The 13,453-nt window shown below is 52.5% G+C and overlaps 8 protein-coding genes across 8 annotated transcripts; 5 read left to right on the top strand and 3 right to left on the bottom strand.

The window, feature by feature from the left end:
* Positions 1-386: 386 nt before the first annotated feature.
* LDX57_002115 (TauD/TfdA dioxygenase family protein) lies at positions 387-1,863 on the top strand (the record flags this gene model as incomplete). The annotated part of the gene is made up of 6 exons (XM_046083759.1): positions 387-795; positions 859-940; positions 997-1,134; positions 1,183-1,267; positions 1,322-1,587; positions 1,650-1,863. The coding sequence occupies 6 exons, from the start codon at positions 387-389 to the stop codon at positions 1,861-1,863; spliced, it is 1,194 nt and encodes a 397-aa protein (XP_045939722.1).
* Positions 1,864-2,879: 1,016 nt separating this feature from the next.
* On the top strand, positions 2,880-4,429 carry ILV5 (Ketol-acid reductoisomerase). The gene is made up of 2 exons (XM_046083758.1): positions 2,880-4,199; positions 4,255-4,429. The coding sequence occupies exons 1-2, from the start codon at positions 3,025-3,027 to the stop codon at positions 4,280-4,282; spliced, it is 1,203 nt and encodes a 400-aa protein (XP_045939721.1). The 5' UTR covers positions 2,880-3,024; the 3' UTR covers positions 4,283-4,429.
* Positions 4,430-4,581: 152 nt separating this feature from the next.
* LDX57_002113 (uncharacterized protein) lies at positions 4,582-4,989 on the top strand (the record flags this gene model as incomplete). The annotated part of the gene is made up of 1 exon (XM_046083757.1): positions 4,582-4,989. One exon carries the CDS (start codon positions 4,582-4,584, stop codon positions 4,987-4,989), a length of 408 nt encoding a protein of 135 aa, XP_045939720.1.
* A 93-nt stretch (positions 4,990-5,082) lies between these two features.
* LDX57_002112 (uncharacterized protein) lies at positions 5,083-5,823 on the top strand (the record flags this gene model as incomplete). The annotated part of the gene is made up of 1 exon (XM_046083756.1): positions 5,083-5,823. The coding sequence occupies one exon, from the start codon at positions 5,083-5,085 to the stop codon at positions 5,821-5,823; it is 741 nt and encodes a 246-aa protein (XP_045939719.1).
* Positions 5,824-5,984: 161 nt separating this feature from the next.
* LDX57_002111 (putative Rad51 family DNA repair protein) lies at positions 5,985-7,516 on the bottom strand (the record flags this gene model as incomplete). Its single annotated transcript, XM_046083755.1, has 2 exons — positions 5,985-7,352; positions 7,457-7,516. The coding sequence occupies 2 exons, from the start codon at positions 7,514-7,516 to the stop codon at positions 5,985-5,987; spliced, it is 1,428 nt and encodes a 475-aa protein (XP_045939718.1).
* A 294-nt stretch (positions 7,517-7,810) lies between these two features.
* Positions 7,811-8,242, top strand: LDX57_002110 (uncharacterized protein; the record flags this gene model as incomplete). The annotated part of the gene is made up of 2 exons (XM_046083754.1): positions 7,811-8,028; positions 8,134-8,242. 2 exons carry the CDS (start codon positions 7,811-7,813, stop codon positions 8,240-8,242), a joined length of 327 nt encoding a protein of 108 aa, XP_045939717.1.
* A 217-nt stretch (positions 8,243-8,459) lies between these two features.
* LDX57_002109 (TBP-associated factor 8 family protein) lies at positions 8,460-9,577 on the bottom strand (the record flags this gene model as incomplete). The annotated part of the gene is made up of 2 exons (XM_046083753.1): positions 8,460-9,241; positions 9,307-9,577. 2 exons carry the CDS (start codon positions 9,575-9,577, stop codon positions 8,460-8,462), a joined length of 1,053 nt encoding a protein of 350 aa, XP_045939716.1.
* A 2,529-nt stretch (positions 9,578-12,106) lies between these two features.
* On the bottom strand, positions 12,107-12,448 carry UBC12 (NEDD8-conjugating protein UBC12; the record flags this gene model as incomplete). Its single annotated transcript, XM_046083752.1, has 1 exon — positions 12,107-12,448. One exon carries the CDS (start codon positions 12,446-12,448, stop codon positions 12,107-12,109), a length of 342 nt encoding a protein of 113 aa, XP_045939715.1.
* Between the last annotated feature and the right edge of the window lie 1,005 nt (positions 12,449-13,453).

Here is a 13,453-nt window from a genome sequence, read left to right as displayed (position 1 = left end):
GGCGACTAAGATCACATCATACCCAACTATTGTAGTGCCATGCAGCAAGTATGCAACTCCCGATAGGACAAGGTCGTTAGGAAACACGCGATTAATAATATAAGATACCAGGATCCAGCCAGACTGTCGGCTTATTCCTCTTATTCCTTTTCCGTGGGGTGGTAAGCAGCAAGGGTAGCAAATCAACGTATATAGCGGCATGACTCGCCGTGGTCGACTACCAACTAGCATCACAGACGGTTTCCTTTATGCAACCTATCCATTCGATGACGCCATTCGTACTAACGATTCCCCGGAAATATTCCGTCTTCTTTACTATATATTCTTAAACAGTTCTGTACGAAAGAAACAAAATAGCCACATCTTCCAGGGTAACCGGATTCCAAATGGCTCCAACTCTTACCGTCAATGGCCAGCCCGTCGAGGCTTACAGCGACACTAAGCCGACCACCATCCAGTACGATGCCACTTCAGAGCTACCTGCAGTTCATCAACGAGCGCTTCCTCCACGGCCGCTAGGGGATCACATACCTCCTCGCGGTATCCGTGAGCCTGTCAACGTTCCTCAGGATCGTGGTCTCTCCGCAGACCCCAATCTCCCGCATCTGCTCGCCAATGCCGAACGAATTGATCTGACACCGTCGCTGGGCACTCTTCTCATCGGTATCCAGCTTTCGGCGTTGACAGATGAACAGAAAGATGAGTTAGCGCTGTTGGTGGCTCATCGTGGCGTTGTCTTCTTCCGAGATCAGGACATCACGGCCGAGCAACAACGCGAACTATTTGATTATTATGGTATTGTTGCATCCATCTCCTTAATTTGTATCCGGTACATGTTCGACTGATAAACAAGGAAAGGTATTCCTGAGCTTCTTCCGGACCCTGAAGACGAGAAGGCTGCTGGAAAGCCCATTGTCAATGGCATTCAAGAGCAGGAAGAGTAAGCCTGTAGAAAACTTTTAGATGCGAACTACTAGCCATGCTCATACGTTTCAGGGACTACCGTGGAGTCTACGTTCACTTTAAATGGCCCTTTGCCGACTTTCACGCGGATAGTAGCTTCCAAGCGAATCCTCCTTCATTCTCGCTCCTGAGAGTCGACGAGCTGCCTCCCACCGGCGGAGACACTGCATGGTAAGCAATATCCCACCTCCAGTATACCTTCAGTGCTCACAACAACAGGATCTCCGGATACGGCACGTACGAAACCCTTTCAGGACCACTTCAACATTTTGCAGATGGATTGAAAGCATGGCACAGTTCCGAGGTAGCCCATCCCTCGAAACCTACATCCATTCCCATTCACTGCTAACCCCGCCAGCACGTCTACGACTCCGTTCTCAACCACTGGGGCAGATCGCCTCAAGAAAGACCAGTCGAAACCCTTCACCCAGTCGTGACCACGCACCCGGTCACCGGATACAAAGTCCTGAACTTGAATTCCGGGTTCGTCACACGAATCGACGGTCTCAAGCGCTATGAGTCGGATAAGATCCTCGAATTGCTTTTCACTCACATCCATACGGCTCAGGATCATACGGTTCGTTTCCGCTGGGAGAAGAACTCGGTGGCATTGTGGGATAATCGGTGTGTATTCTTCTATCCAAAGGTCGTTTAATAAACTATAGAGGCGTGCTGACCGAATCCAGTGCTACCACGCACCGTGCCACGCATGACTACGCCCCTCTTCATCGTCATGGAGTGCGTGTGACCATTAAGGGGCAGATCCCCCGTCATGTTCCGGAGAGTGAGAGTAGAAAGAAAGCGGTTGTGAAGGCGCTAAAGGAGGGGAAGGTCTATGCGGTTCATGATGAGAATACGAGGAAGGGGAATTATCATGAACGAGGGTTCCCGAAAGTATAGTTCGAGTTTCTTAATATTGATTGAACAGTTTTTCTTATAGTTATAAAATTGAGATGCAAGCATTTATAGATCTAGAGACAGTCCGCAAGTAGATACGAAGAACACATATGGTATGTATCGAGAATCCTTGCCCAAAATTCGTTCCAATCGATTGATAAATGAACGAATACATCTGAGAAAGAGATACAGGAGATAAAAAAAAAATTGAAGTAGATCAAGGAAAGGATTACAGTAAAATCAATTCAGTCCGTCAAAGCTTGAATGCGCAGAAGGCTTATTTGACACATGCACAATTACAGGAACTACAAGTGTTCTACAACGTTAGAAAAATCCCAATGCTACAATGCAGGTATCTCCAAGTATACACGATGCGCAACACATCCGGAATGACTCCGAATGGCCACGGAATCTATACCATTATTGGCAAACTGATTGGAAGAACCATGACTACAAATTAATCTGAAGTTTCAGCCAACCCAAAGTCGGGCATTGCTAAGTCCAGGCCCCTATTAGAATGAGTCACTGCCACTGGACAGACTTTCCCCAGATGCAGAGTCAGCCGGGTGACTCTGCATCTGCATCCGGCTCCGCTCCGAACTCCACAGTGACCCTGGGTCCACTTCTCAGACTCCTCGACCGGTCCAGTCTTTGCTGCAGGATTGTGGTGACAATGTGTGAACTAGATTGATTATTATGTGCCAGTAAATGGATCTGTTAAAGCATTAACTTGGTGTAGAATTGAAAACGCAAGAACACCGATTCCGGAGTGAGTGGTCTAAACATCCTATAGGTAATTCAGGCGATGACATGACAATCTTATCGTCTGCGGCCAAATTCAAAGAGACAGAGCCGATCTGCGGACGGGCCGATATTACATAAACGCCCACCTCCCGCAGCCAATCACACCACGCGCAATCCGACATCGGCCGGGGAGGGACTGCGCAACTCCGGAGTCACGTGTCCCTCCACGCAACGAGCTCCCCAGCGGCAGACCGAAGCTTATAACCTCGCAACGTCCGTCCTTTTTTCCTCTCTCTTTCTCCTCCATTGTCAATTCATCTGAACTCTCTCCCCTCTCCACTCTCCCTCCCCATCTTCCTCCTTTTCTCCTTCATCAATTCCTTTCCTCCGTTTCTTCTCTTCACACACACATCCTTCACAATGGCTTCTCGTGGACTTCCCCGGGCCCTCCGCCTGACCCGTGTCGCTGCTCCTCGCTCCGTCGTCTCCGCCGCCCTCCCCCGGCCCGCTCTGGCTAAGGCTGCTGCCAATGCCATCCCCCGCGTCTCCCTCCCTACCACCGCCGTCCGTGGCGTGAAGAACATGTCCTTCGCCGGTCACTCCGAGACCGTCTACGAGCGTGAGGACTGGCCCCGTGAGAAGCTGCAGGAGTTCTTCAAGAACGACACCCTTGCCCTCATCGGCTACGGCTCCCAGGGTCACGGTCAGGGTCTGAACCTGCGTGACCAGGGTCTCAACGTCATCGTCGGTGTCCGCAAGGATGGTGCCTCGTGGAAGGAGGCCGTCCAGGACGGCTGGGTGCCCGGCAAGAACCTGTTCGACGTCAACACCGCCGTCGAGAAGGGTACCGTCATCATGAACCTGCTCTCCGACGCCGCCCAGAGTGAGACCTGGCCCACCCTGAAGCCCCTCATCACCAAGGGCAAGACCCTCTACTTCTCCCACGGTTTCTCCCCCGTCTTCAAGGACCTCACCAAGGTCGAGGTCCCCACCGACGTCGACGTGATCCTCGTCGCCCCCAAGGGTTCCGGCCGTACCGTCCGCACTCTCTTCCGTGAGGGCCGTGGTATCAACTCCTCCATCGCCGTCTACCAGGACGTCACCGGCCAGGCCAAGGAGAAGGCCATCGCCATGGGTGTTGCCGTCGGTTCCGGCTACCTCTACGAGACCACCTTCGAGAAGGAGGTCTACTCCGACCTGTACGGCGAGCGTGGCTGCCTGATGGGCGGTATCCACGGTATGTTCCTCGCTCAGTACGAGGTTCTGCGTGAGCGCGGCCACACCCCCTCCGAGGCTTTCAACGAGACCGTCGAGGAGGCCACCCAGTCCCTGTACCCTCTGATCGGAGGCAACGGTATGGACTGGATGTATGCCGCTTGCTCCACCACCGCCCGTCGCGGTGCCATCGACTGGTCCGGCCGCTTCAAGGACAACCTGAAGCCCCTGTTCAACGAGCTCTACGACAGCGTGCGTGACGGCACCGAGACCAAGCGTTCGCTCGAGTACAACTCGCAGAAGGACTACCGTGAGAAGTACGAGAAGGAGATGCAGGAGATCCGTGATCTCGAGATCTGGCGTGCCGGAAAGGCCGTTCGGTATGTTTTATTTCATTCGAAAAGAAGAAAGAAAAAATGCTAATTCTATCAACAGCTCCCTCCGTCCTGAGAACCAGAAATAAATGTAATGCTATACCAAGGATGGGAAAAGTTATGACTGTACCATGAATTGTTTTAGGAGTTTAGTTAATAATCATTATCTTTCATGTTCATCATCGTCCTATCTTTCTAGTATCTACATAGCCACAGTACACACTCTGGACTAGTTATCTGACGTGATGACTCACCTCGGCACATTCCGTGTCTGGGGTCTCCATATCCCCTCATTTCCCCTCCTCATCTTCATCCTCAATCCTCAATCTTCACCATACTCTCCATAGACCATACCACCATCCAAAGAGCAACCCAAGAACCACCCAAAATGACCAAAACAATCCAATCCCTCACCCCAACCGCCATAACCACCGCCCACACGCTCATAAATCCATACATCCACAAAACACCCCTCCTCACAAACACCACACTGAACAACCTCGCCTCAACACCCCAATCCGCGGAGTCACTGCAAGGCACCGAATGGGCAGGCCAAGCGCCCGCGAATCCGACGATCCGGTTCTTTTTCAAATGCGAGAATTATCAGCGCGTGGGGGCGTTCAAGGCCCGGGGTGCTTTTCATGCTTTGTTGAGGTTGATTGAGAGCGAGGGGGAGAGTGTTGTTCGGGGGAGGGGGGTTGTTACGCATTCTTCTGGTTTGTGGTCTTTCACCTTTCTTTCATCTGTTCAATTGCTCTGTTTTTTTGAAGATGGATGGATGGATGCATTTGTATAACGCAAAGCTAATATATCCCCTGTGGTAATAGGAAACCACGCACAAGCCCTCGCTCTCGCTGCCCAAACGCTCAACATCCCGGCCTACGTAGTCATGCCGCGAATCAGCACGGTCTCCAAGATCTCCGGAACGAAGGGGTACGGCGCGGAGGTGATATTCAGCGGATCGACGAGCACGGAACGCGAGGCCGTAGTGGCCGAGGTGCAAGCCAAGACCAACGCCTTCTTGATCCCGCCGTATGATCATTTCGACATCATTTGCGGGCAGGGGACCACGGGACTGGAGATGCAGGGACAGTATGCGGCGCTGGTGGCGGAGAAGCCGGGTCTGAGTGTCCATGGACCCCGCAGTGAAGGGCAACTGGATGCGGTGATCACCCCCGTCGGCGGGGGCGGGTTGAATGCGGGCGTGGCGACGTTTTTCTCCGACAAGTCGACGAAGGTGTTTGGTGCGGAGCCGAGCTTTGAAGGCGGGGATGATTGTCGACGCGGGCTGTTGGCCGGGGAGAGGGTGCAGGCTGTCAAGACGCTGACGATAGCGGATGGGCTGCGCACGCCGGTGGGGGTATTGAACTGGGAGGTGATTTCGGACAGCAACAAAGTGGCCGGGGTGTACGCCGTGACGGAGGCGCAGATCAAGGCGGCCATGAGGCTGGTGTTAGAGCGGATGAAGGTGGTGGTAGAGCCGAGTGCGGTGGTGGGTTTGGCGGTTTGTTTGTTCAACGAGGACTTTCGACGCATGGTTGAGAAGGAGGCGCCGGAGGGGTGGGATGTAGGCGTTGTGTTTAGTGGTGGGAATACCACTGTCGAGGCGATTGGCAAGCTATTCACTTGAGACGGATGTCAGCGTTGGCCAGAGGAACGCCATATACTGTACCTAGACGCAATCTTGTACAGATAGGAGGACACTGCACATACAGCATATAACATCACCCACAACAAAGTAGTCCAACAATCACCGTAGTTACCGCAGATCGAGCAATGCCAACCCCCAACTCAAGTAAACCACACACCATCCCTCGTAACCCGAAAGCCAAACATCCCACCATTCCTCCTCTCAAGACCCTCGCGCACTCTTCTCGGCCAATTCTCTTTCCCCCAGCCATTGACCCAGACCAGGAACCTCCCCTGCAGGACGACCTCTCTCCTCAACGCCGCCTGCTCCCCCTGCGCCGCCACCGCTGTCAACGAGTCTGGAAACGCCCTCACGCGATCCCTCTGCACCACAAGCCTCAGATCCGGGAAAACGCCCCAAGGCGGCGGAAGCGGTGACCGAAACGCTGGACCCGGAGGCCCTGAAGACCCCATCTCTTCCACCGGATTATACAACTCGAATGGGCCGGAGGGACGATGAGATCCATACCGCTCGCCTGCACTTGCACTGGCACCGGCACCGGCACCAGTACCCGTACCTGGCACAGTCCCTCGGTTCCACGCAGTACTCGTATAGACAACAGCGCAGCTAAACAACGTCTGCAATTCCTTCAACCTAGCAACAATCTCAGCATAGAGATCAGCAAGATAGAAGCTCTGCAAGAGGGCACGATCACGTTCGATCTCGGCATGCGGACGACCGATCTCCTCGGTGCGAGCGACCTCGTCGTGCAGTTTGTCCTGCCAGAAGAAGGCGCCGGCGCTGTCGATGAAGATGGCATGGAGGGGACGGGACGATGAGAAGTGGCGGGGGAGGTCGAAGAGGTAGGTCTCAAGATGGTGGAGGGTGGCCAGAAGGGCTGATGAGGTCTCAGGGCGGAAGACGTGGACGTGTTGGAGGGATGAGGAGAGTATGGATTCGAGGTCTGGGTTAGACGGTGATGGTGCAGACTCACTGTGTGGTTCGAGTCCGAAGCATTGTGGAAATCGATCGTGCACGATACCGCGAGCGATAGTTCGTAGTCTGTCGGCTTCAAATCTACCGTCCGTGTCAAAGAAGACAATGGCAGATTCATGCCCTCCTAACCTCTGTCCAGCGAACATGGCCGGCAAGACCGCCATGGCTGCGAGATAGTATAGTAACTGAGACTTCCCGGCCGCGGACGAGGTACTTGATATTTCGAGAACCGTGTCGCGAGGGACGTGAGTTGGCGCGGGAACATCCTCCCACGAGGGCGCATTCATGGGGATATCATCTTGAGCAGGGTCGTGTTCCTGATCATGAGCATATTCCTCGTCTTCGCCTTCGCCATCGTCCATAGCAGGGTCGGTCTCTTCCAATGGCGGCAGATCCGGATGTCCCTGGACCGGTTGCACAGGGGTCCTCTGCATGAACACATCCAGCAAGTCATCGATCTCCGTAACACCCAGTGGATGTCTCAGAGCACCATCCTCGACATTCTCGTAGATGGTTCGCAGGTCATGCAGGAGCTAGAGTCGTTAGCGTGTGGACATGCATGACAGTTCGACTGCTGACAACCAGAGGGGATCATAGAAATGTATTAATCTAAAGATAAACATCGCAGCAGACATACCTCGTCTAATCGTTCTTCGTGCACCTCGCCGAGCAATTTCTCCCCGAGCTCGGCGGCCATGGCTGACGACACTCCTGCCTATGCAGATTGACAAAATTCATAAAGAATCCGACATGATGACACAACAATTTACCCAATCATAATAAAACAATCAACCAGAAGATTCTGTCGTAGTCCCAGCCCGAAGTATGCACCCCAAGGGCAAATAGCGAAGTAGTTGTCGGAAGACAAAACCACCCGCCAAGAGAAACCGCAATCGCATCAAATCCGATCAGACCAGACCTCCCAACCAACCCACTTCACATCCTCCTCTATTTCCACCATCCTCGCGTCCTCTCATCCCAACCAAAAGAAATGGCGCCTCTCGTCCCCGTCTTTCACGCCGAATCCCTCCCCGACCATGTCAGCATCATTCGCAAGAACTTCGTCGAGCGGCGTCGCAAAGGCGGACCCGTCGAGCTGGAGAAATGCAAGCTCCTAGAAATGGTCCAGTACTCGTGCAATCCGCCACAGGATGGGATTCCCAAGCCGGGCGTGGTGGTTTGTAAGCCGGTCGTCAGGCTCTTTAGACGGTATGTTTCTTTCTGTCTTCTGTCTTTGTCTTGCTTGCTGCTTTGCAGATGGATTAGGTCTGTCTGGACTTGGAGAAGCTAAGCTAATTCCTCCGGTTCTGTTAGGTGCGCGAATGGATTGACCGTTGAGACGACTGCTTGGGAACCGATTCGACAGGCCGAAGAGGCGAAGCGCAAAGCTGCAGAGGGAGATTCGAAAGCTGGGAGCACATAGGACGATTGATCGTATTGCATTGCTACGGAGTTGGGAAGACGGGCGTTCTCTACATTTTGGCTTTGGATACCAACTACACATCTTTTTTTCTATCTTTATCAGCCCAGTTAAGCATTCCAAATCAACTGCATGGGTATCTTGACGAGTTATGGCTACAATTACAAAATGTCCAAACGCCGTGAAACCAATCCGCTCCTTCCGAGAAACATGCCCCCAATTATGTGCTCACCCAGTTCTCCACTCGGGGTAAATTCGGATTGTCCTTCGACCCGGGGGTCTTCTCCTCTGGTCTGCGATCCCGCGATCCCGTCGACTTGCGCCAAAGATCTCGTTCGCAGTTGATGATCGGTGGCAGCTCGATGCTGAGAGCCGTCTTGTTCCGAGCCGATTTGACATCTGCATCGGCGGCAGCCCCGGAGTCGATTTCCATGGGCCCTGAGGCTCCCGGCGCGGGCAGGCCCTTGGGCGTCTTCTTCAACATGGCCTTGATCGTCTTTTCAAACATACTATCCATGCTCTCCGTTCTCTTGCCCCATGCTTTCTTGTCGCGACCGGCCGCTCCAAGTTGATTGTCCTTGAACGCTGCGCGAGCCAGCTTGCGCAGGGCTTCTTCTCCGTGCCGACCGTCCTCCGTCGCGCGCTCGCGGATCTTCCGCGCATCTTGTTCTCTTTCTGTAAAGACGGGCGTGTGCCGGTAGGTATGTTTACTCGGGAATTCCGGGAAATGTTTCGGGATGTGTGCGCTTCGCACTCGGTCGTCTTCGCCGCTCAGCTGGGGTCCGAGAGAGGGCAGGGTTTTGAAGGAGTCGTCTTCCGGCGGAGGACTGGGTAGGAGTGTAGGAATCGGCTCAGAGGTCGGGGGAGGCTTAGTGTGCGGGATGAGGTCGTCCAGGCGCAGGGAATGTCTTTTCAACGCATGTTCGAAGTCTTGGGGTATAGGCTGGATGCGACGGCTCGATAGCATCGACTGACGGATATATGAGGCGAACTTGAGAAGATCTGAGCGGGAAACACTCATCAGCATCATGATTCATTTTGCTTTCTTCCTTCTATCGCAAACATACATTCTTCCGCGGCATTGTGGAATCCATCCAGCGCAACCGGATCAGCCAGGTCGAATCCAGATTGTCGTAGAGACTGCCCGATAGAGCGTTTCATCAAATGGTCGACCGAGGAGGCATCTGAGATCGCGGGTTCCGGGATGGCTGGGTTGACGGGATTCTGTAGACGGTGGTGATGATGGTAGGGGCGCTTTAGGCGCTTAGCATCTGGGCCATTTTTCTGGGCTGAGAGCGACGAGGAGGAGCGTTTGAGGGTAGGCTCCGAGGTGAGCATGGCGGCAAGTCGGGGATGAGGGTGAGCGTAGACAAGAGACGGCGTGACGAAGCCAAACAAGTCTTCGGGAGGTCACGTGAGCTATATACCTCAGGCAGCGTCAGGTATCCAGGCAGCGAATGCCAGGAAAGAGTATTCATAATAGTTGAACAACAAGATACATTTTTAAGTGAGAGAATAGTAAAATCATGACCAAGAATAGTCATGCTCATCAATAGACGGTAAACGAGAGTGAACATTGCACCACCAGGACCCTGCCGCATCCAGAATCCGTCAGGCCATCAGGCCACTCACAGCCGTCGCTTACGTGCGACCGGAAAGCTTCACCTCGACTTTCTCGAACATCATCACTTTCTCCCCCTCTCTGCTCTCCACCTCCACTCCCCCACCACCCACCCAACGCAGCTCATTCTCTGCTGCAATCACTTCGGATCCGCCTCTCGAGTCGCATTCTCTCTTCCATCTTTCACAATGGCCGGTGTCGCTCCTATCACTGGCGTACGTGATTCCCACACCCGAATGTTTCCGCTCGGCTTGACGGGAGGGCTGGGTTGAGCTTGAAATCAACTCCAGCCCACACTGCAGCTGTCAATTACAGAGATATTGCTTGGACAGATGAGCTGACTAGTTGTTATAGATGCTCCGCCGCAGCCTGGTCCTTGACCTGAGCACTGCTTTCGGTGAGTCTTGACCGATTATCCTCCATCCGTCACCCATTCAGCATGTCGCGAGCACACGATCGGAAAATCAAGACAGTCATGGACAGGCAGATCGACAGCAGAAACCTTCCCTCCAGGTCCCAATATCTCGCTGTCTTGACGAATACAAAACCACCTCCCACCAATGCTCCTCCGCACGTCAAAAACTAACCCCATCTTTCACCTCCAGGCTTCGGTACCACTTTCGGCTACCTCTGGTGGTACGGTACGTTATATCATCCCAGACAAGATCCTCCTCTCCTCCCAACAAACACCCTAACAATCAAATAGGCTTCCACCTCCCCCGCGTCCGCGCCCGTGACACCTACTACACCCGTCTCGAGCAGGAGCGCGCCGCCCAGGCCGCTTAGATTCGTTCATTTGATGGATCTGCACCGTCCGTCCTGACAACACTCGATACACGACAATAAGCTACCTCCGTTCCTGGATCCCGCCGAACGAAGTACCATCAATCACTATTCCGCATCCGATCAACTTTTTCAGTATACCCTGATCTGTTCGGAGAAGGACCGGCCGAGCCAGCCTTGTCAATGTCAAGTTTCTGTGTTCTCTATATCGGCTGGCCATGACCACATGTATCGCGTTATACCCTCGACTCAATTAAAGAGTTTAGTATCCCAAACGGACGGACGGATCATACCTACAGACAAGAGTGAATGAAATCGCATCAAAGTATGGGAGAAATGAAAGAAAGCCAAAAACATGTTCAATTACTCTCTCTCTCTTTATCTCTCCATTGTTTAGTTAGTTATCTTAAGTTGATTGGCTGTATATATAGCTGTTTTTCTTGTTCCCTACGGTACTCCAACTGGTTTCCTTTGTTGTTGCTATATCATCTCCATTATTCGTAATGCTTCTCCGGTGATCCTGATCTGACCCTGGAATGCATTGTACGTCTTAGGCATGTCCGGACGGTTCATGGCGTAGTGTAGTGGATGGATCCGTCTTCGTAGTATAATGCTATGCTATACTGAAGTATCCTTGGGTACTGACAAACTCTCTGATTCCTCGGCCCAAAAAGAACCGGACGTCGATATACTGCAATGGACACACTCTTTCTCTCTCTATAGAAGAAATCGAATTTGAAATCAGAAAGGTCAAAACAAAACCCCAAACTGACACAACCCGATCCAAGAGACTTGATAACAGCATCTCAAACAACATTAGATAATATATAAGATTAATAATAAAAAAAGAATCACCATACCATATATTCATTGCGTTCGTGAACAATAAAATCTATCCAGTCGCTAATTAATTCAGTTATAAAGAAAAATAAAAAAAGATGATGATGCACCAGAGATCAAACCCAGGATCCTGAGATCCTTCTACCTTTCCTTTAATTTCCTCCTCTTGCCGTCCGTAAATGATACTCATTTCCGCCGTAATTTCATCTCATCGCTCTCTTAACTTGGTCTAGGCCAGGCCAGGCCAGGCCATTTCAGCTCCGCTCAGACCAATTTGACAGACTGACGGGCTGACGCTGACCAGGACTCTTGAACCGACTTCTCAGCGCAAGGTCCAGGAGCAAGCAGTCACGGCTCTTTCTGGCTCGATACCATCTGCCTGCGCGTGTCCCATCCACGCCGAGAACGAGAGCAAATAGGCCAACCGAGTCATATTTATTTCATGACGCGCTCATACTGCACGCCTCGCACGGCCCCTCCGCCCATCGACGTGCGCACGTTCCGCTTAAAGGCATCGCGGTTCTGGCGGAGGTCATCGGCAGCTTCTTTATTGAGGGGATCGGAGGCGTTGGGCTCGAGGAACAGGAACTATATCACAGTCAGTCAGTTTAGCACACATCAAGTTATGCACCCCTGCACCCAGCAACAACAACCAAACCACACACAAAACAAAGCAGGTATGAGAGAAGTGGGGGGAAACAAACCTGCATGCCCACAATAACCGCATTCAAATTCAACACAGGCTTCCAATCCTCCCTGAGAATATTCAAGCAAACGTTCCCCTCCAGATCGATATTCGGATGGTAGATCTTCTGCGAGCACTTGACCTTAGGCGGGTCATGCGGGAAGTTCTGGTTCACGGCAAAGTTGAAGTGGAAGGCGCCGCCCTTGTACATGCCCTCGTCGGGCTCGATGGTGAGGATGAAGTTGAGGATGTCGTCTGGGTTCGGGAAGGACATTTTCATTGTGCTGCCGAGGGTGAGTTCGTTGAGGTCTGTTTGTCATAGAAAGCCCATTGGGTAGTTGGTTAGTGAGGTTCGTTTTGGGGGAATGTGTTGCCTTTCTGCCTTCTGCCTTCTGTCTTCGTTCTGACTTTGACTCTGACTCTGACTTTGCAAGGAATGGTTTGGATAAGGAACATTGAATCGTACCTCGTTGCACGCGAAGCTGAGCAGCCGTGACCTTCTTCTTCTTCTTCCCAGCAGCGCCTTCGGCATTTTCAGCTTGTTGCTGTTTCTGTTTCTGCAGACCAGCGAGAGAGAAAGTCAGCCCATATCCCCAAACACGCACACCACAAGCACACTCAACCCCGACAAGAGCAAGCCAACACAAGGAATAAAACATACCATAGACCATATCTTCAACATCTTGCAAACTCAAGAAACCGCCGCCACGCGACCCCAATCCTTAATCCTTCGGACGAACAAGAACAGAAGAAATAGAGCAAGCGGGAAAGGTTACTATAGCAAGCACTCCGCCAATCAAATTCTATAGAGAAGACCAAGAACCTCCTGAGCCAGGTGATGTCAAGAATGACAGAGAACAAGCAGCGTCAGACCTGCGGGGTCCAAGAGCAGTGGAGCGGCAAAGTGAAGGGGTTTTCTCCACTCGAACGGCGGCAGAAAAAGGGCCAGTGGCGCAGGGCGAGGATAGGCGAAGATAGCGAAGGGATTCCAGAGAGAAGAGTAAGAGCCAGGTAGGAGAAAGGAGAAGAAGGCTCGAGGAAGTCGGGAGTCAAAGGCGTGTTGTGCACAAGGTAAAAAGTACCGGGCCAGTTAATGATGGACAGCTGAAAAAGCATGACGGGGCAGCCTGACGCCATGGGCCATCACTCATCACCGCCTCCCAAGGCGGCAACTCCGCCGGATGCCTACTTTCGACTACGCCTACGGGGGCTGCTGTTACGATCAATCTACCAAGTAATTGTTCCTTTCACGGCCATTGCGCCATGAATGCATCCGAGTGATTCT

This window comes from Aspergillus melleus (assembly GCF_016097325.1).
Source record: "Aspergillus melleus strain CBS 546.65 chromosome Unknown contig1, whole genome shotgun sequence".
Lineage (NCBI taxonomy): Eukaryota > Fungi > Ascomycota > Eurotiomycetes > Eurotiales > Aspergillaceae > Aspergillus > Aspergillus melleus.
The sequence above is the reverse complement of the archived record's forward strand: the minus strand, read 5'-3'. Positions and strand labels throughout refer to the sequence as shown.